The sequence below is a fragment of the Bombina bombina genome, chromosome 1 (genome assembly GCF_027579735.1).
Source record: "Bombina bombina isolate aBomBom1 chromosome 1, aBomBom1.pri, whole genome shotgun sequence".
NCBI classification, from domain to species: domain Eukaryota; kingdom Metazoa; phylum Chordata; class Amphibia; order Anura; family Bombinatoridae; genus Bombina; species Bombina bombina.
The window spans coordinates 1,529,890,947-1,529,914,214 of record NC_069499.1 but is presented as its reverse complement, the minus strand read 5'-3'; the positions used below and the strand labels follow the sequence as shown (position 1 = coordinate 1,529,914,214).

Genomic DNA, 23,268 nt, shown 5'->3' with positions numbered 1-23,268 from the left:
GTTTTACAAACTTTGCCTCCTATGGAGGTGGTGAAGTAAGTTTGTGCTAGATTCTACGTTGATATGCGCTCCGCAGCAGGTTGGAGCCCGGTTTTCCTCTCAGCGTGCAGTGAATGTCAGAGGGATGTGAGGAGAGTATTGCCTATTTGAATTCAATGATCTCCTTCTACGGGGTCTATTTCATAGGTTCTCTGTTATCGGTCGTAGAGATTCATCTCTTACCTCCCTTTTCAGATCGACGATATACTCTTATTTATATACCATTACCTCTGCTGATTTTCGTTTCAGTACTGGTTTGGCTTTCTACAACATGTAGATGAGTGTCCTGGGGTAAGTAAGTCTTATTTTCTGTGACACTCTAAGCTATGGTTGGGCACTTTTTTATAAAGTTCTAAATATATGTATTCAAACATTTATTTGCCTTGACTCAGGATGTTCAACATTCCTTATTTCAGACAGTCAGTTTCATATTTGGGATAATGCATATGAATAAATCAATTTTTTTCTTACCTTAAAATTTGACTTTTTCCCTGTGGGCTGTTAGGCTCGCGGGGGCTGAAAATGCTTCATTTTATTGCGTCATTCTTGGCGCGGACTTTTTTGGCGCAAATTTTTTTTTCTGTTTCCGGCGTCATACGTGTCGCCGGAAGTTGCGTCATTTTTTACTTTCTTTGGCGCCAAAAGTGTTGGCGTTCCGGATGTGGCGTCATTTTTGGCGCCAAAAGCATTTAGGCGCCAAATAATGTGGGCGTCATTTTTGGCGCTAAAAAAATATGGGCGTCACTATTGTCTCCACATTATTTAAGTCTCATTATTTATTGCTTCTGGTTGCTAGAAGCTTGTTCACTGGCATTTTTTCCCATTCCTGAAACTGTCATTTAAGGAATTTGATCAATTTTGCTTTATATGTTGTTTTTTCTATTACATATTGCAAGATGTCCCACGTTGATACTGAGTTAGAAGATACTTCTGGAAAATCGCTGCCTGGGGCTGGAGCTACCAAAGCTAAGTGTATCTGCTGTAAACTTATGGTATCTGTTCCTCCAGCTGTTGTTTGTACTGTTTGTCATGACAAACTTGTTAATGCAGATAATATTTCCTTTAGTAATGTACCATTACCTGTTGCTGTTCCGTCAACATCTAATACTCAGAGTGTTCCTGATAACATAAGAGATTTTGTTTCTAAATCCATTAAGAAGGCTATGTCTGTTATTCCTTCTTCTAGTAAACGTAAAAAATCTTTTAAAACTTCTCATTTTTCAGATTAATTTTTAAATGAACATCATCATTCTGATTCTGATAATGGTTCTTCTGGTTCAGAGGATTGTGTCTCAGAGGTTGATGCTGATAAATCTTCATATTTATTTAAAATGGAATTTATTCGTTCTTTACTTAAAGAAGTCCTAATTGCATTAGAAATTGAGGATTCTGGTCCCCTTGATACTAAATCTAAACGTTTAGATAAGGTTTTTAAATCTCCTGTAGTTATTCCAGAAGTTTTTCCTGTCCCTAGTGCTATTTCTGAAGTAATTTCCAGGGAATGGAATCATTTGGGTAATTGGGACAAAATCCCTAAGGTTGATGGGGCTGTCTCTACTCTTGCTAAGCGTACTACTATTCCTACGGCAGATGGTACTTCCTTTAAGGATCCTTTAGATAGGAAAATTGAATCCTTTCTAAGAAAAGCTTACTTGTGTTCAGGTAATCTTCTTAGACCTGCTATATCTTTAGCGGATGTTGCTGCAGCTTCAACTTTTTGGTTAGAAGCTTTAGCGCAACAAGTAACAGATCATAATTCTCATAGCATTATTATTCTTCTTCAACATGCTAATAATTTTATTTGTGATGCCATCTTTGATATCATTAGAGTTGATGTCAGGTATATGTCTCTAGCTATTTTAGCTAGAAGAGCTTTATGGCTTAAAACTTGGAATGCTGATATGTCTTCTAAGTCTACTCTGCTTTCCCTTTCTTTCCAGGGTAATACATTGTTTGGTTCTCAGTTGGATTCTATTATCTCAACTGTTACTGGAGGGAAAGGAACTTTTTTACCACAGGATAAAAAATCTAAAGGTAAATTTAGGTCTAATAATCGTTTTTCGTTCCTTTCGTCACAACAAGGAACAAAAACCTGATCCTTCATCCTCAGGAGCGGTATCAGTTTGGAAACCATCTTCAGTCTGGAATAAATCCAAGCCTTTTAGAAAATCAAAGCCAGCTCCTAAGTCCACATGAAGGTGCGGCCCTCATTCCAGCTCAGCTGGTAGGGGGCAGATTATGTTTTTTCAAAGAAATTTGGATCAATTCCGTTCACAATCTTTGGATTCAGAACATTGTTTCAGAAGGGTACAGAATTGGCTTCAAGATAAGGCCTCCTGCAAAGAGATTTTTTCTTTCCCGTGTCCCAGTAAACCCAGCGAAGGCTCAAGCATTTCTGAAATGTGTTTCAGATCTAGAGTTGGCTGGAGTAATTATGCCAGTTCCAGTTCTGGAACAGGGACTGGGGTTTTATTCAAATCTCTTCATTGTACCAAAGAAGGAGAATTCCTTCAGACCAGTTCTGGATCTAAAAATATTGAATCGTTATGTAAGGATACCAACATTCAAAATGGTAACTGTAAGGACTATCCTGCCTTTTGTTCAGCAAGGGCATTATATGTCTACAATAGATTTACAGGATGCATATCTGCATATTCCGATTCATCCAGATCACTATCAGTTTCTGAGATTCTCTTTCCTAGACAAGCATTACCAGTTTGTGGCTCTGCCGTTTGGCCTAGCTACAGCTCCAAGAATTTTTACGAAGGTTCTCAGTGCCCTTCTGTCTGTAATCAGAGAACAGGGTATTGTGGTATTTCCTTATTTGGACGATATCTTGGTACTTGCTCAGTCTTCACATTTAGCAGAATCTCATACGAATCGACTTGTGTTGTTTCTTCAACATCATGGTTGGAGGATCAATTTACCAAAAAGTTCATTGATTCCTCAGACTCAGGTAACCTTTTTAGGTTTCCAGATAGATTCAGTGTTACACAAAGATATCTCAATTAATATCTTTAAAACCGATTGTACGACACTCTCTAACGTGGTCGACAGATCACCATCGTTTAGTTCAGGGGGCTTCTTTTGTTCTTCCGACCTGGACTGTAATTTCAACAGATGCAAGTCTTACAGGTTGGGGAGCTGTTTGGGGGTCTCTGACAGCACAAGGGGTTTGGGAATCTCAGGAGGTGAGATTACCGATCAATATTTTGGAACTCCGTGCAATTTTCAGAGCTCTTCAGTCTTGGCCTCTTCTAAAGAGAGAATCGTTCATTTGTTTTCAGACAGACAATGTCACAACTGTGGCATACATCAATCATCAAGGAGGGACTCACAGTCCTCTGGCTATGAAAGAAGTATCTCGAATTCTGGTATGGGCGGAATCCAGCTCCTGTCTAGTTTCTGCGGTTCATATCCCAGGTATAGACAATTGGGAAGCTGATTATCTCAGTCGCCAAACGTTACATCCGGGCGAATGGTCTCTTCACCCAGAGGTATTTCTTTAGATTGTTCAAATGTGGGGACTTCCAGAAATAGATTTGATGGCCTCTCATCTAAACAAGAAACTTCCCAGGTATCTATCCAGATCCAGGGATCCTCAAGCGGTAGCAGTGGATGCATTGTCACTTCCTTGGAAGTATCATCCTGCCTATATCTTTCCGCCTCTAGTTCATCTTCCAAGAGTAATCTCCAAAATTTTGAAGGAATGCTCGTTTGTTCTGCTGGTAGCTCCAGCATGGCCTCACAGGTTTTGGTATGCGGATCTTGTCCGGATGGCCTCTTGCCAACCGTGGACTCTTCCGTTAAGGCCAGACCTTCTGTCGCAAGGTCCTTTTTTCCATCAGGATCTCAAATCCTTAAATTTAAAGGTATGGAGATTGAACGCTTGATTCTTAGTCAAAGAGGTTTCTCTGACTCTGTGATTAATACTATGTTACAGGCTCGTAAATCTGTATCTTGGGATATATATTACAGAGTCTGGAAGACTTATATTTCTTGGTGTCTTTCTCATCATTTTTCCTGGCATTCTTTTAGAATTCCGAGAATTTTACAGTTTCTTCAGGATGGTTTGGATAAGGTTTGTCTGCAAGTTCCTTGAAAGGACAAATCTCTGCTCTTTCTGTTCTTTTTCACAGAAAGATTGCTAATCTTCCTGATATTCATTGTTTTGTACAAGCTTTGGTTCGTATAAAACCTGTCATTAAGTCAATTTCTCCTCCTTGGAGTTTGAATTTGGTTCTGAGGGCTCTTCAAGCTCCTCCGTTTGAACCTATGCATTCATTGGACATTAAATTACTTTCTTGGAAAGTTTTGTTCCTTTTGGCCATCTCTTCTGCCACAATAGTCTCTGAATTATCTGCTCTTTCTTGTGAGTCTCCTTTTCTGATTTTTCACCAGGATAAGGCGGTGTTGCGAACTTCTTTTAAATTTTTACCTAAGGTTGTGAATTCCAACAACATTAGTAGAGAAATTGTGGTTCCTTCATTATGTCCTAATCCTAAGAATTCTAAGGAGAAATCATTGCATTCTTTGGATGTAGTTAGAGCTTTGAAATATTAGGTTGAAGCTACTAAGAATTTCCGAAAGACTTCTAGTCTATTTGTTATCTTTTCCGGTTCTAGGAAAGGTCAGAAGGCCTCTGCCATTTCTTTGGCATCTTGGTTGAAATCTTTAATTCATCATGCTTATGTTGAGTCGGGTAAAACTCTGCCTCAAAGGATTACAGCTCATTCTACTAGGTCAGTTTCTACTTCCTGGGCGTTTAGGAATGAAGCTTCGGTTGATCAGATTTGCAAAGCAGCAACTTGGTCTTCTTTGCATACTTTTACTAAATTCTACCATTTTGATGTATTTTCTTCTTCTGAAGCTGTCTTTGGTAGAAAAGTACTTCAGGCAGCTGTTTCAGTTTGAATCTTCTGCTTATATTTTCAGTTTTTTTCTTTATAAGATTTAAACTTTATTTTTGGGTGTGGATTTTTTTCAGCGGAATTGGCTGTCTTTATTTTATCCCTCCCTCTCTAGTGACTCTTGCGTGGAAGATCCACATCTTGGGTAGTCATTATCCCATACGTCACTAGCTCATGGACTCTTGCTAATTACATGAAAGAAAACATAATTTATGTAAGAACTTACCTGATAAATTAATTTCTTTCATATTAGCAAGAGTCCATGAGGCCCACCCTTTTTTTGTGGTGGTGATGATTTTTTTTATATAAAGCACAATTATTCCAATTCCTTATATTTATGCTTCACACTTTTTTCTTATCACCCCACTTCTTGGCTATTCGTTAAACTGATTTGTGGGTGTGGTGAGGGGTGTATTTATAGGCATTTTGAGGTTTGGGAAACTTTACCCCTCCTGGTAGGAATGTATATCCCATACGTCACTAGCTCATGGACTCTTGCTAATATGAAAGAAATGAATTTATCAGGTAAGTTCTTACATAAATTATGTTATATTAGTTTGTATAAAAAAAAAAAAATTCCAGATTGTTGTTATATGCACTCTAAAGCCCAATTTCATCCATTCATCACCATTTAAATTATGGCTTTACAGCCCCATCTGCTGCAGCCCACCAGGAAATCTCCTGGTATCTTCGTAGGCCGATCCGGCCTTGGTGGTATCACACAATGCCTCTCCCAAAGCTTTACCTTAGCCCCTACGCTTGATCCCTATATACATATTTTTAACAACTAAGCAGTCACTTTAACCCATCATCTGTCAGTAACATACAAATAAATATTTTACCTTACAAATAAATATTTTACCTTACGAAAACTGAAGTAATTTGACTGCCCCTTGCCTCTTTCTGTTCCATATCTGTAATGCTTTGAGTCATATTGAGTCTATTTAAAACGCAGGGACTTTAAAAAAATACTGGTCATTTAAAGGGACAGTATACACCAATTTATATATAACTGCATGTAATAGACACTACTAGAAAGAATAATATGCACAGATACTGATCTAAAAATCCAGTATATAACCTGTTTAAAACTTACTTAGAAGCTCCCAGTTTAGCTCTGTTGAAAAGGTTAGCTGGAACACCAACTAAAAGTGGGTGAGAGCAGGACTTCCCCCTTCCTCTGCATATGTAAAGACCCTTTACACAAACAGGAGCAAGCGGGAGTAGGTAGACAACAGTACTTCTAAAACTTTGGGGCTTGGTTAGGAGTCAGCTCAGTGTTATTTAAAAATAAGCAAAACTATAAAAAAATAAAAAAAACTTGTAATGTGCTATATAAATGGATCATCTACAAAACATTTAAGCTAAAACAAATCTAGTGTATAATGTCCCTTTAAGTATTTTTTTAATAGATTTTACTGGCCAGCTTGCTAAAATCCTGGGCTGTCTAGTTGAATACTGGATTCCTGGCAACCGGATCTTGTGACTTTACCCTTTTTGTGACATAGGGCTGATCAGACGACTTTCATCTGTTAATTATTTTACTCTACATATTTAATTATTTTAGATTACATTTTCAAAGTGTTAACTGTCCTTTTCATATTAAAGTTGCAGCAAAAAGAGCTCCGGCACCAGGATGAGTTATCCAGCCTTGTGTGGATTTGCACAAGTACACACTCCTCAACAAAAGTTATCATCGTTGATGCAAATGATCCTGGAAATATGCTTGATAGTTTCATTGTTTGCAATTCTCATGTCCTCTGTATAGCAAGTGTACCAGGTAAGGTGTTAACTATTTTGTGCCTAATTTAAATTGATTTGCAGCTGCAACATTTATATTTTTTCCATCCAGTATATATTTTCCACTGCATAGATACACGCATGTTACCCATTGTAATTATTCATACACAGCTTTAATTCTAGAAATGTAGAGATTATGAAGGTGACCTTTTTAAGTAACAGTAAATGTTATAATTAAAGGGACAGTGTACATCACAATTTTCTTTCATGTAATTGGCAAGAATCCATGAGCTAGTGACATATGTGATATACAATCCTACCAGGAGGGGCAAAGTTTCCCAAACTTCAAAATGCCTATAAATACACCCCTCACCACACCCACAATTCAGTTTTACAAATTTTGCCTCCTATGGAGGTGGTGAAGTAAGTTTGTGCTTGATTTTCTTCTGTGATATGCGCTTCTCTGCATTTTGAAGCCTGTTTCCTCTGAGTACAGTGAATGTCAGAGGGATGTGAAGGGAGTATCACCTATTGAATGCAATGGTTTCCCTCACGGAGATCTATTTCATAGGTTCTCTGTTATCGGTCGTAGAGATTAATCTCCTTCCTACCTTTTCAGATCGACAATATACTCTTATATTCCATTACCTCTACTGTTACTGTTTCAGTACTGGTTTGGCTATCTGCTATATGTGGATGGGTGTCTTTCGGTAAGTATGTTTTCATTACTTAAGACACTCTCAGCTAGGGTTTGGCACTTAATGAATTAATATAAAGTTTTAAATATATGTATTGTACTTGTATTTGCCATGAGTCAGGTTTATGTATATTTCCCTTTGCAGACTAACAGTTTCAAAATTGGGAAACATATTAGGAAGTTATTCTTTCTTACCTGGGGTATAGTCTGTCTTCAAATTGACTGCTTTTTCATAAATTTTCGCCGGCAAAATTAGGCTTGCAAGGTCGCAAAATGCTGATGTTTATTGCGTCATTCTTGGCGCGAGAATTTTTTGGCGCGAGGGTACGTTCGGTGACGCAAATTCATCATTTCCGGCGTCTTAGTTGACACAGGGTTTCCTTGCAAGGTTGTGTCTGCCATGATGCGAGTTGCGTCATTTACGAATGTTAGCGGCAAAAAAATTTCATTTTGCATTGTGCGTCATACTTGGCGCCAAATCATTTAATTATTTAAACCCCACTGCCTCTATGCTTCATGCCTTTTTCTATGCTCAGAGGGCTATTGTCAGGGTGCCAGGAATCAGACTGAGACGAGAAGTGCAAAAATAATCACACCTTTATTAATAGCAAAAAATAATGAAAAGTCCACAAGTCAAATAACAAGCCAGGAGTCCAAACCAGAGCTGGTAGTCAGACGAGCCGAGTCAGGAGCCAAAGCGAAATAGTCAGACGAGCCGGAATCAGGAACAAGGAAAACAGCAGAGTCAGGAAGCTAGGGATCAGGAACCACAAAGGACATCAGGCAGCCAGGTAATACACAGGAACTCTCACAAACAGGTCTGAGACAACGCAAAGTCAAAGCATACTGAGCAGTGGTCCTTTAAATAATAAGTGATGACATCACAATTCTGAGACTGCATCCTGTCTCACATGGATGATGCACACCAGTCTGGCCATAAAAGGAAGTGCAGGAAATGATCAGCATCCCCCACAATGCACCATAGTCAGGAAGAGAGGTGAGTAAAATGGCTGCCAGCAGCACATGGCAAATACAACAGGGAAAAAACCCTGACAGAGCCCTCCCCTCAATGACCTCTCCCCCGCGGGAGGACAAAAGGCTTATTGGGGAAACGGGCATGGAAGGCACGGAGGAGGGCGGGCGCATGAACATCAGAGGAGGGAACCCAAGAACGCTCCTCCAGTGAACCAAATACTGTACACGGCCCCTGGACATACGAGAGTCAGTAATGCTGCTGACCTCATACTCCTCATGGTTGTCAATAAAGATTGGACGGGTACGAGGCAACACAGTGGTAAGCCGATTACAAACCAATGGTTTCAAGAGGGAGACATGAAAAACATTGGAGATGCGCATAGCAGGAGGAAGGTCAGGAGCGTAGGCCACAGGATTAACCCGTCGGAGTATTCGAAAAGGACCAACATAACGGGGAGCCAATTTATTGAAAGGCACACGAAGGTTCAAGTTGCGGGAGGACAGCCAAACTCTCTCACCAACCTGGTAGGAAGGTTTTGGCAGACGCCTACGATCAGCCTGGAACTTTTGGTGCTGCATAGAACGATGAAGGCAATCCTGAATCTGCAGCCACGTGGAACGGGGTTACCGGAGATGCTCCTCCAAAGCCGGAATACCCTGAGACATGAATGAATCGGGCAACAAGGATGGTTGAAACCCATAATTCGCCATGAACGGGGATAACTTGGAGGAAGCATTAATAGCACTATTACAAGCAAACTCTGCCCAAGGTAACAGTTCAGACCAATTATTGTGGTGATCTGAGATATAGCAACGGAGGCACTTTTCCAGAGCTTGATTAGACCGTTCCGCAGCCCCATTGGATTGAGGGTGATATGCAGAGGAGAAGGAAAGCTGTATCCCCATTTGAGCACAAAAGGAACGCCAAAATCTGGAGACAAACTGGCTACCCCAGTCCGACACTATCTCCTTGGGTAACCCATGTAAACGGAAGACCTCCCGGGCAAAAATTGAAGCAAGCTCCTGAGTGGTAGGCAACTTCATCAAGGGAATGCAATGTAACATTTTAGAAAAATGGTCAACCACCATAAGGATAACAGTATTGCCATTGGAAACAGAGAGCTCGACAATGAAGTCCATGGAAAGATGTGTCCAAGGACGCTCACCATTAGCAATAGGTTGAAGAAGACCCACAGGAAGATGTCCAGGAGTCTTATTCTGTGCACAAACTGAGCAGGTGGCAACATACGCAGCAACATCAGAACGAAGACCTGGCCACCAGAATTGTCGAGTGACAGACCAAATCTTTTGTTTCTTGCCTGGGTGACCTGCGGCTTTAGGATAGTGGTAAGTGTGCAAAAGTTTAGTTTGAAGATTCTCAGGAACAAAACACTTACCTCTAGGTTTCTCAGGAGGTGCAGTGGTTTGTGCAGCCAGGATCTCCTCCCCCAAGGGAGAAGTCAAATTAGTACGTATGGTAGCCAAAATATGGTCAGGAGGTATAACAGGAGTAGGTACAGACTCCTCCTTGGACAGAGGCGAAAATTGTCGAGAGAGGGCATCAGCCCTAACATTCTTATTACCAGGCAGGTAGGAAACCACATAATTAAAACTAGACAAAAATAGCTCCCATCTGACCTGTCGGGGCGACAAACGTTTTGTTTCAGATAGATAAGTTAAATTCTTGTGGTCAGTAAGAATGAGCACTGGCACGCTAGTACCCTTGAGAAGATGCCTCCATTCCTTAAGTGCCAAAATTATGGCCAGTAATTCCCTGTCGCCAGTTTCATAATTGCACTCCGCTGGAGACAATTTCTTAGAGAAGAAACCACACGGATGCAAGGAACCATCAGGCGTAGGACGTTGAGACAAGAGGGCACCTACTCCAGTCTCAGACGCATCGACCTCAAGAACGAAAGGCAGGACAGGGTTAGGATTAGCCAGGACTGGAGCCCGCAGCAAAGGCAGTCTTAAGACTATCAAAGGCCTTAATGGCAGAAGGTGACCAATGAAGTGGATCATTCTCTTTACGGGTCATGTCTGTGAGAGGTTTGACCAAGGAAGAACATTTTTAATAAACTTTCTATAGTAATTGGCGAACCCCAAAAAACGTTGAATAGACTGAAGACCAACTGGGTGAGGCCACTGCAGAACTGCAGATAACTTGTCAGATCCATGGAGAACCCTGCAATGGAGATAACATAACCTAGGAAGGTTACTTGAGTCTGATGAAACTCACATTTCTCGAGTTTACAAAACAGGCCGTTCTCACGTAGTTTCTGAAGAACCCGTGTAACATAAGAATGATGAGCCTCAAGTGTGGGTGAGTGTATGAGGATGTCGTCAAATGGCTGAATTTCTATTGTCGCATAACTACTTTGAGTTTGAGGGGGTGTACTACCTCCAGATTTGTGGGACTGCGATGGGGGCCAAATTTGCCCCCTCGTACGCCAACCTTTACATGGGTTGGTGGGAGAAGGACCACATCTATGGAGGTGGGAACCCCCTCAGCTCAAAGATAGTGTTTTATAGGAGGTTCATTGACGACCTCCTATTTATTTGGAATGGTGATGAAACCGAACTTACCACTTTTGTGGAGGCATTGAATAACGATGATTTAGGTTTGGGTTTCACCTTTGAATTCAGTTCCTCTCACATCAATTATCTGGATGTTACCTTGCGGGGAGTGATTGGTGAAAAAATTCACACCACAGCATATAGAAAGCCAATATCAGGCAATACATTGCTGCACTCTAAAAGTAGCCACCCTAAAGGAGTATTTAGGGGCAATGTCAAGGGACAGTTTACTCGTTTGAAACGCAACTGTTTGCTAAATTCGGATTTTGAGGAGGAAGCTGCATTACTCTCCAAGAGATTGCAGAAAAGGGGCTATCATAAAACCCTGGTGAATCGGGCCCTAGAGGAAGTGAGGGGTATGGATAGAAAAGATCTCCTGTGCCCCAAGCCTAAAAAAAAACAGAAAGGCGGGCAGCTCCAGGGATGAGTTATATTTGGTCACTGATTACTCAGAACAGTATACACTAATCTGTGATGTTATTAAAAAGCACTTACCACTGCTAAAGGCAGACGAGGGTTTGGCAGACCTGTCATTGAAGTCATGCCACTTCTCCTACAGGAGGAATAAAATCCTAGGTAATCTAGTAGCGCCGACAAAAATCAGTAAGAATGAAACACAGGAGTCCTCTTGGCTTACTCAAAAGGGGATGTTCAAGTGTCATAACAGGGATTGTGTCACTTGCGAGAAGGTACAGACAGGGAATCAATTTGCCTCATTTGTCACTGGTGAGGTATTTACCAAAATATGTGTCTAAATTGCAGAACAACACATACTATATATCTTGCTTATTGTGAAATGTGCGGAATACAATACATAGGCCTCACTACAAGGGAGGTCAGGTCTCGTATCAGAGAGCACCTTTCCAGCATTAGGATAGGGAAGGCCAGCACTCCCCTGGTCCAACGTTTCACTAATGCCCATGGAAAAAGTGCAGATACCTTCCGCTGGACTTGCATTGAAAAGGTACTCAAACCACCAAGGGGGGGGGGGACAGAGATCTTTTACTAGCCAAAAGAGAGATCTTTTGGATCTTTACGTTGAAAACAAGACACCCCCAGGGTTTGAATTCAATGTACGATCTGATTAACTATTGGGAGTAATCGGTGGTCTAATTGATCAGTGATGCGATATATCATAACTATATTCATTATCCACTAGTACTTGGTATTTTACTAAAGTACTAATAGCAGTTAATGAGCTTTAATTTTCATCACAATGATGCCAGTGATACAAACAAATTTTAATAAAATATGTGCCAAGTGTCTACAACATCCATTATGGTTTGGATTAACTGATATGCTAATGGTTCAGAAATTTGGTCCTGAGAGATTAGCTATGATAACCCATATTTGTGTTGCTTTCTTTTGCTATGTCTGGCATCAGTTATATTATTGGAGTAATTATTATGGCCTAATTCTACATGACTTGATATATGCAAACCTGGTGGCCAGATATAGCAGGGATATGCCTATATAATTAGAGTTAGCTATTCCCTCCCTCTTCTTTGAGTTTAGAATAATATACATGTAGTACTGGCCTCTAAAAAAACAGGCTGGAGGATGAATGCCCCACATGTAAAAGGGGAGGTATCCATACATCAGATCTGTTCTAAGGATTATAATTATCTGACACACTGATAGTAAGGGGTTCTAAGCCAGTTATTTCCTGCACATGGCAAATTTAGTAACACAAATTCTAATTAAACCACACTGAGTGTCCATCTATGTCAATATACCATGACTATTAAAAAACTTAAGTTCAACACAGATTATTTTAGAGAGGAATCTATTTATGTAGATAGTCACAGGGTTTATAGGGTAAGCTTAGTAAATATGAGTGTTTTTGTGTTCTAATCATGGAAATAGATCCACATTTCATTTCAATTGTTTGTTAACATGTAACGTAAAATGGTTAATGTGCACTGAATGAGTTAAATAGTGCAATTTATTTTTGTCCAATGAGAGTCATGTGTTGTGTTTTTAAAGGTGGGAAGATTCCCACACAGGTTAGCAGCTTTGAGAACGGCATCCAGCCGAAACATGTCAGCTGTGTGAGCTGACTCTTTTTGTTACAATACATCCTGTTATCCTTTTTATCCTTTTTGTTTTAAGGATTTTCGAATAAAGACTATATTTTTTAACTGCCGGTGCTCCATCCAATTCTTTTCTCTCTCCTGTGTCGTCTAAGTACACCACAACACACTGTTTCAACATATCTCATAGGACATCATTAATAAATTCCTGAAAAACAGCAGGAGCATTACATAGGCCAAAGGGCATTACAAGATACTCATAATGCCCGCTCCTGGTGTTAAATGCTGTTTTCCATTTGTGGCCCTCCTTAATCCTAACGAGATTGTACGCTCCTCTCAAATCAAGTTTAGTAAAGACCGTAGCTCTCTTGAGGTGGTCAAAGAGTTCCGTAATAAGCGGAATAGGGTAAGCATTCTTAATGGTAAGACGATTAAGAACCCTCTAATCGATACATGGTCTTAACTCGCCACCCTTTTTCTTCACAAAGAAGTAGCCAGCCCCTGCAGGAGAGCAGGATTTGCGGATGATCCCCCGCGACAGAGCATCGGCAACATACTCCTCCATAGCACAATTCTCTGCAACAGACAGAGGGTACACCCGGCCCCGAGGAGGAATGGCTCCGGGTTGCAGGTCTATGGCACAGTCGTAAGGTGAGGAGGCAACGTACCGGCACGCACCTTGTCAAACACGTCTAGGAACTCTCGGTACTCCTCTGGCAATTGAGATACCGAAGAAGTGTACAAGACTTTAACTGGTTTCCGAAGACAAGTGGAAATACATTGCGGGGACCACGACAAAATTTCTGACCTGTGCCAGTGGAGACTGGGATTGTGCTTTGGAGCCAGGGATAACCCAAAACAACCAGAAAATGCAGAGAGTTTATCACCTGGAACTGGAGGGTTTCAGAATGGAGAGCCCCCAACAGCCATGCACAACGGAGCATTTTCGTGAGTAACGAGTGCGGGTTGAATGGGCCTGCCATCAATGGCCTCAATAGCAAGCAGAACGGACCTAGGCAAAACAGGAATGGAGTGCTTTGATACAAAAGCACTGTCAATGAAATAGCCCGCAGCACCGAAGTCAACAAGAGCCTGAGTGACTATGGAGGAGTCTACCCAGGAAAGGACAACCGTGACCAGAGGTTTCTCCTTAAGCGGTTCTGGGGACGAGGATAAACGACTCAAGGTCTGCCCACGACAGGACCTTAGGTGTGAGCGTTTCCCGGCCATGTAGGACAAGACTTCAAAAGGTGACCCTGTAACCCACAATAGAGGCATAGCCCCTCCCTCCTCCTAAATGCCCTCTCCGCCGCAGAGAGACCCGTGAATCCCAGCTGCATCGTCTCAGCATTACCTGGTGAATCAGGACCAGGAGGCATGGGAGGAGAGGGAGGCATGGGTGGGAACGAACATGTAGGAGACAACGGAACAGGAGGCTTCCGCAAGCGCTCCTTGAAAGAGGGCCTCTCTCTGAGTCTAATGTCAATTAGGATAAAAAAAGACACCAATGCCTCGAGATCCTCTGGTAAATCTCTGGCAGCAACTTCAGCTTTAATCACATCAGAGAGCCCATGAAAGAAGGCGGCAACAAGGGCTTCACTGTTGCAACCTACTTCTGCGGCAAGCGTACGGAACTCAATAGCATACTGAGCAACAGATCTTATACCTTGCTGAATGGACATGAGTCATTTAGCAGCAGAGGAGGAGCCAGCCGGAACATCAAATACCCTTCGAAAGGAGGCCACAAATTCAGGGTAATTTGAAATCACAGGTTTATTAGTCTCCCACAAGGGATTAGCCCAGGCAAGAGCTGTGTCAGAGAGTAACGAGATGAGAAATCCCACCTTAGCTCTGTCAGAGGAAAATGCCTGAGGTAACATCTCAAAGTAAATTCCCAACTGGTTCAAAAACCCTCTGCATTGAATAGGATCGCCTCCATATCGCTGAGGTAGAGGTGCAGAACCGGACATGCTCCTGGTAGGCATAGGTGCAGCAGCGGAAACAGGAGCAGCCATAACTTGCGGGACACTTTGGTCCAAATGTGCAGTGCGGGTTTGCAGGGCTAGTGCAAATTGATCCAAGCGATAATCCTGTTCATCCATCCTGGAAGTGATGGCAGGTAAAGGTGGATTATTAGCACCATCAGGGTTCATGGTCTTTGCGTAATGTCAGAGTGCCAGGAATCAGACTGAGACGAGAAGTGCAAAAATAATCACACCTTTATTAATAGCAAAAATAATAAAAAGTACACAAGTCAAATAACAAGCCAGGAGTCAAAACCAGAGCTGGTAGTCAGACGAGCCGAGTCAGCAGCCAAAGCGAATAGTCAGATGAGCCAGAATCAGGAACAAGGAAAACAGCCACCAGGTAATACACAGAAACTCTCACAAACAGGTCTGAGACAACGCAAAGGCAAAGCATACTGAACAGAGGCCCTTTAAATAATAATTCTGAGACTGCATCCTGTCTCACATGGATGATTTACACCAGTCTGGCCATAAAAGGAAGTGCAGGAAATGAGCAGCATCCCCCACAATGCACCATAGTCAGGAAGAGAGGTGAGTAAAATGGCTGCCAGCAGCACATGGCAAATGCAACAGGGAAAAACCCCTGACAGCTATGCTGTTTGCATTTTTTTTCCCATTTCTGAAACTGCCATATAAGGAAATTGATAATTTTGCTTTATATGTTGTTTTTTCTCTTACATATGCAAGATGTCTCGATCTGATCCTGTCTCAGAAACCTGCGGCCTGATAACAGTTCTACCAAAGCTAAGTGCATCTGTAGTATGTAATAGTTGTCATGATAAGCTTTTATTCTCACTCCGACCTACAAAGCCCTCACCAATGCTGCCCCACCCTACCTGTCCTCACTTATCAACAAATACACTCCTGTCCGCCCCCTAAGATCCAACAATGACCTGCTTCTTGTGTCCTCTACCATCACCTCCTCTCATGCTAGACTACAGGACCTCTCGGGCGGCACCAACCCTCTGGAACGCACTTCCTTGTGCTGTCGGTCTTGCCCCTAACCTCTCCTCCTTTAAACGTTCCCTAAAGACCTTTCTGTTCAGGGAAGCTTATCACCCGACTTATTAACATACTAACTTAACTAACGTCTGCCCTCTCTCCTCACTAATATCATTCTCACCTTTGCCGTCCCCACCTCCTGTTTCCCATCCTACCCATCTAGATTGTAAGTTCCCACGGGAATAGGGCCCTCAATTCCCCCTTTTTTTGTCTGTAAAATTTTGTCTTATCGTATTGTTTGTCCATTGTACTGTTATCCTTGTACCCATGGGCAGCGCTGCGGAATCTGTTGGTGCTTTATAAATAAAGAATAATAATAATATAATACATGCAGAGAATGTATCCATCAGTACTAGTACAATGCCTGTTGTTCCTTCAACATCTAATGTACATGATACATGATATCCCTGTGAATATAAAAGATTTTATTTCTGATGCGATTCAGTAGGCTGTGTCTGCTATTCCGCCTTCTAATAAACGTAAAAGGTATTTTAAAACTTCTCATAAAGTTGATGAAATTTCAAATGACTGACAACATGAAATTACTGAATTATCCTCTGATGAGGATCTGTCTGATTCAGAAGATCCTACCTCAGATATTGACACTGACAAATCTACTTATCTCTTTAAGATGGAGTATATTTGTTCCTTGTTAAAAGAGGTGTTTTTTATGTTGGATATTGTGGAAACTAGTCTTCTTGATATTAAAACTAATAAACGTTTAAATTCTGTTTATAAACCTCCTGTGGTTACTCCACAGGCCTGCCATTTCTATGGCTGATGTTGCAGCTGCATAAACTTTTTGGTTGGAAAGTTTAGCGTAACAGGAAACAGATCCTGATTTGTCTAGCATTGTTCGCTTGCTTCAGCATGATAATCATTTTATCTGTGATGCTATTTTTGATACCATAAAAATTGATGTTAAATCTATGTCTTTAGCTAGAAGAACTTTGTGGCTCAAATATTGGAATGCTGTCATGGTATCTAAGTCTAGATTACTATCTCTTTCTTTCCAAGGGAACAATTTATTTGGTGGGAAGGGAGTTTTTACCTCAGGATAAAAGATCTAAGGGTAAATCTAAAGCTTTCTAAATCGTTTTCGTTCTTTTCGACAGAATAAGGAACAGAAAGCCAATCCTTCCCCCAAAGAATCTGGTTCCAATTGTAAACCCTCTTCAAGTTGGAATAAATCCAAGCCTTTTAAGAAACCATAGCCAGCCCCCACGTCTGCATGAAGTTGCGACCCTCATTCCAACTTAGCTGGTGGGGGGCAGTTTAACATTTTTCCAATACATTTGGGCAGATTCTGTCCAAAATCAATGGATTCAGAGCATTGTCTCTCAAGGGTATTGAATAGGATTCAGAGTAAGACCTCCTGTGAGAAGATTTTTTCTCTCACGCGTTCCTGCAAATTCAGTGAAGGCTCAGGCCTTTCTGAAGTATGTTTCAGATCTAGAGCTTACCAGTTCCGTTTCAGGAACAGGGTCTGGGGTTTTATTCATATCTATTCACTGTCCCAAAGAAAGAAAATTCATTCAGGCCAGTTCTGGATCTGAACATTTTGAACTGTTTTGTAAGAGTGCCAACTTTCAAAATGGTGACTATAAGGACTATTCTGCCTTTTGTTCAGCAAGTTCATTATATGTCTACGATAGACTTACAGGATGCATATCTTCATGTTCCGATTCATCCAGACCACTATCAGTTTCGAAGATTCTCTTTTCTAGACAAGCATTACCAATTTGTTGTTCTTGCATTTGGCATAGCGACAGCTCCAAGGATTTTTTTTCTCGGTGCCCTACTCTCTGTAATCAGAGAACAGGGTATTGTGGTGTTTCCTTATTTGGACAATATCTTGGTACTAGCTCAGTCTTTACATTTTGCAGAATCTCTGACGATTCAACTAGTGTTGGTTGGAGGATCAATTTACCAAAAAGTTCCTTGATTCCTCAGACAAGGTTTCCAGATAGATTTCAGTGTCCATGACTCTGTCTATAACAGAAAAGAAATAAATGAAATTGGTTTCAGCTTGTCACAACCTTCAGTCTCAATCATTCCCTTCAGTGGCTTTGTGCATGGAGGTTTTAGGTCTCATGACGCGATCCCCTTTGCTCGTTTTCATATGAGACCTCTCCAGCTTTGTATGCTGAATCAATGGTCCAGGGATTATATAAAGATATCACAATTAATATCCTTAAGTCCCAATGTTCAACTTTCTCTGACTTGGTGGTTAGATCACCACCGTATAATTCAGGGGCCTCTCTTGTTCATCCAACCTGGTCTGTAATCACAACAGATGCAAGTCTTTCCGGTTGGGGAGCTGTCTGGGGATCTCTGACAGCACAAGGGGTTTGGAGATCTCAAGAGGCTTACCAATCAATATTTTAGAGCTCTGTGCTATTTTCAGGGCTCTTCAGGTTTGGCCTCTGTTGAAGAGAGAACCATTCATTTGTTTTCAGACAGACAATATCACAACTGTGGCATATGTCAATCATCAGGGTGGGACTCGCAGTCCCCTAGCTATGAAAGAAATATCTCGGATACTTGCTTGGGCGGAATCCAGCTCTTGTCTCATTTGTACAGTACATATCCCAGGTGTAAACAATTGAGAAGTGGATTATCTCGGCCGTCAGACTTTACATCCGGGGGAGTGGTCGCTCTATCCAGATGCGTTTTTTCAGATTGTTCAGATGTGGGGTCTTCCAGAAATAGACCTGATGGCTTCCCATCTAAACAATAAACTTCCCAGGTACCTGTCCAGGTCCAGGGATCCTCAGGCGGAGTCGGTGGATGGGTTAGCAGTTCCTTGGTTTTACCAACCTGCTTATATCTTCCCGCCTCTAGTTCTTCCAAGAGTGATCTCCAAGATCATCATGGAACATTTGTTTGTGTTTCTGGTAGCACCAGCATGGCCTCACAGGCTCTGGCATGCGGACCTTGTCCGGATGTCCAGTTGTCAACCTTGGCCACTTCCTTTAAGACCAGACCTTCTGTCTCAAGGACCGTTTTTCCATCAGGATCTCAAATCATTAAATTTGAAGGTATGGAAATTGAACGCTTAGTGCTTAGTCATAGAGGTTTCTCTGACTCAGTGATTGATACTATGTTACAGGCTCGTAAATCTGTTTCTAGAAAGATTTATTATAGAGTTTGGAAGACTTACATTTCATGGTGTTCTTTTCATAAATTCTCCTGGCATTCTTTTAGAATTCCTAGAATTTTACAGTTTCTTCAGGATGGTTTGGATAAAGGTTTGTCTGCAAGTTCCTTGAAGGGACACATCTCTGCTCTTTCTGTTTTATTTGACAGAAAGATTGCTAAGCTTCATGATATTCACTGTTTTGTGCAGGCTTTGGTCCGTATCAAGCCTGTCATTAAATCAATCTCTCCTCCTTGGAGTCTTAATTTGGTTTTGAAAGCTTTACAGGCTCCATTCTACTAGATCAGTCTCCACTTCGTGGGCTTTTAAGAATGAAGCTTCAGTTGATCAGATTTGCAAAGCAGCGACTTGGTCTTCTTTGCATACATTTACTAAATTCTACCATTTTGAAGTATTTGCCTCTTCGGAAGCAGTTTTTGGTAGAAAAGTTCTTCAGGCAGCTGTTTCAGTTTGATTCCTCTGCTTATGTTTAAAGATTTTTCTTTCAATTAAGATAAAAACTTTTTCTTTTGGTTGTGGATTTAATTTTTTCAGCGGAAAATGGCTGTTTTTATTTTATCCCTCCCTCTCTAGTGACTCTTCTGTGGAGTTCCACATCTTGGTTATTACTATCCCATACGTCACTAGCTCATGGACTCTTGCTAATTACATGAAAGAAAACATAATTTATGTAAGAACTTACCGGATAAATTAATTTCTTTCATATTGGCAAGAGTCCATGAGACCCACCCTTTTTATGGTGGTTATGTTTTTTTGTATAAAGCACAATTATATTTCCAATTCCTTTTTTGATGCTTTTTACTCCTTTTTTCTATCACCGCACTACTTGGCAATTCGTTAAACTGAATTGTGGGTGTGGTGAGGGGTGTATTTATAGGAATTTTGAGGTTTGGGAAACTTTGCTCCTCCTGGTAGGATTGTATATCCCATACGTCACTAGCTCATGGACTCTTGCAATATGAAAGAAATGAATTTATCAGGTAAGTTCTTAAATAAATTATGCTTTTATTGTTTTAAAAGATAGATTATCCTTTTATTACCCATTCCCTAGTTTTGCATAACCATCAGTTATATTTATATACTTTTTACCTCTGTGATTATCTTGTATCTAAGCCTCTGCAGACTCCCCCCTTATTTAAGTTCTTTTGACAGACTTGCATTTTAGCCAAACAGTGCTTAATCCTAGGTAACTCCACGTACGTGAGCACAGTGTTATCTAAATGACTCACATGAACTAACACTAGTGATGAAAAAGTGTCAAAATGCATTCAGCTTAGAGGCGGCCTTCAAGGTCTAAGAAATTTGCATATGAACCTTTCTAGGTTTAGCTTTCAACTAAGAAAGCAAGAGAACACAAAATTGGTGATAAAAGTGAATTGGAAAGTTGTTTAAAATTGCATACCCTATCTGAATCATGAAAGTTTATTTTAGACTAGACTGTCCCTTTAACTTCAGTTATATAGTTTGGGCACATAATGGGAAATGGCTATTTATTAGGAATGTGTATTTGTTAGATTTGTTAGTGGCTAAATGCGGAAGAAGCCCTCAGCTTGCAGCGTTCAGCTTTCTAGAGCCAAATTTCTTCTTGTGAAAGTGCACCTCACTAAAATCTGTGCAAATCCAGATCTTAGTGTGTTGCACTTTCACAACAAGAAATTTGGCTCCAAAAATAGCTAAATGTTGCAAGCGGCCGTCATCTCCCTAATTCGGGAGCTAATAAAACTGCAGAATGCACATACTAATTATTTATCGACTAATGTAAATTGCAGGATTTATTTTAATTTGCCTTTGAATTCCCTCTTTCACTGGTTCAACCCGTCTGCTTCTATGGCTTCAACTTTTTTATTATAATAATGGTGGATTTGATTTTAATCAAATTGATGTTAATCACGATTTAAATCACTAGTTGGTATACCTCGAATTAAATCATGTTTATCTACATAAAGGTTTGCTTTTTATAATAATATAATATTTCTCCAGTTATATCAGAAAATGACTGATTTAATTATATACCATTAGAAATATTTGGATAATTATGAAATTATTGGGAGTTGAACGATCTCCAGTTTATTAGGTTAATCATTCTTATTTGATCAACTTTTCCAGCAGTATGTTATTGGAATGAGAAAAATAGTCATTACCTTAATAATAACAATTTAAATAGTTTTATTTAACTAAAGAAAAATTATTACCTTAATGATAACAATTAAATACTTTATTTCGTTTTTACTGCATGCCCAATCTCTCCTCGCACTTAACCCCTTAATGACCAGTGCCGTACCCTGTATGACGCTAGTCGTTATGCTGCAGTCCTGGGCTTCTTTCTGCCGCGATCTCGCTCTAAAGAGCGAGATGGGCCTATATCAATACTTTGGGTTGTCTGCTAAAAAAAAAAATATCGTTTTGATAGGTAAATATAAAAAAAGGCTCTATTTCTGTTTAAATGTAGTGATAGCAAAAATGCTAAAAATGCTCTGGTCTTTTAGGGAAGTTTTTGTCTGAAATGCCCGGTCCTGAAAGGGACACAGTACACTGTAAAATTGTTTTTCCATTAATGTATTTTAAATGACTTGTTATACCAACTGCAGAGTATAAAATATTTGAGAAATTCCATTTTCATGCTTTGTGTATATAAAGTAGCCGATTTTGTGCTTTGAAACCACAGTCTATTACAATGGGTTGAACTTAAAGGTGATATCAGACCTCATTATGTTCTAAGTTTGTGTAAACAGACTTGCTTCCTTATCTTTTATTTGGCTGGAACACCAAAGCTCAATACATAGAGAGAACAATGGAAAATTATCATTTTATTACTTAACTATCCTGCATTCTACTGAGAGTGTAATCTCTTCTGCTGGCTGTGTATACTTAGGCTATTCAATAGCCTATACTCCAGTATTAATTTGTTCAGTGTAGGTGGCGATACCACAGGCTAAATCAGCTATTTCAAATGCTGAAAAAGGAGTAAAGGAGCTACTTGTAACCAATTTAATACACTCTAGCGTTAAAAGGATCATTGGGAATAATTTAAAGGGGAGACATTTTTCTCCAACATAGGTGTGTCCGGTCCACGGCGTCATCCTTACTTGTGGGATATTCTCCTCCCCAACAGGAAATGGCAAAGAGCCCAGCAAAGCTGGTCACATGATCCCTCCTAGGCTCCGCCTACCCCAGTCATTCTCTTTGCCGTTGTACAGGCAACATCTCCACGGAGATGGCTTAGAGTTTTTTAGTGTTTAACTGTAGTTTTTATTATTCAATCAAGAGTTTGTTATTTTGAAATAGTGCTGGTATGTACTATTTACTCAGAAACAGAAAAGAGATGAAGATTTCTGTTTGTATGAGGAAAATGATTTTAGCAACCGTCACTAAAATCCATGGCTGTTCCACACAGGACTGTTGAGAGCTACTAACTTCAGTTGGGGGAACAGTATGCAGTCTCTTGCTGCTTGAGGTATGACACATTCTAACAAGACGATGTAATGCTGGAAGCTGTCATTTTCCCTATGGGATCCGGTAAGCCATGTTTATTACGATCATAAATAAGGGCTTCACAAGGGCTTATTAAGACTGTAGACTTTTCTGGGCTAAATCGATTCATTATTAACACATATTTAGCCTTGAGGAATCATTTTATCTGGGTATTTTGATATATGAATATCGGCAGGCACTGTATTAGACACCTTATTTCTTAGGGGCTTTCCCAAAGCATAAGCAGAGCCTCATTTTCGCGCCGGTGTGGCGCACTTGTTTTTGAGAGGCATGGCATGCAGTCGCATGTGTGTGGAGCTCTGATACTTAGAAAAGACTTTCTGAAGGCGTCATTTGGTATCGTATTCCCCTTTGGGCTTGGTTGGGTCTCAGCAAAGCAGATACCAGGGACTGTAAAGGGGTTAAAGTTTAAAACGGCTCCGGTTCCGTTATTTTAAGGGTTAAAGCTTCCAAATTTGGTGTGCAATACTTTTAAGGCTTTAAGACACTGTGGTGAAAATTTGGTGAATTTTGTACAATTCCTTCATGTTTTTTCGCAATTGCAGTAATAAAGTGTGTTCAGTTTAAAATTTAAAGTGACAGTAACGGTTTTATTTTAAAACGTTTTTTGTACTTT

General features: G+C 40.5%; 1 protein-coding gene across 4 annotated transcripts in view; it reads left to right on the top strand.

Annotated features, from left to right (window-relative positions):
- Window positions 1-23,268, top strand: part of SPAG9 (sperm associated antigen 9) — an 828,940-nt gene that overhangs the window by 615,476 nt on the left and 190,196 nt on the right. For all 4 annotated transcript variants that reach the window (XM_053708414.1, XM_053708433.1, XM_053708441.1 and 1 more), the window contains one exon: window positions 6,558-6,729. In XM_053708414.1, the coding sequence (XP_053564389.1) occupies window positions 6,558-6,729 (172 nt within the window). The remainder of the gene's footprint in view (window positions 1-6,557; window positions 6,730-23,268) is intronic.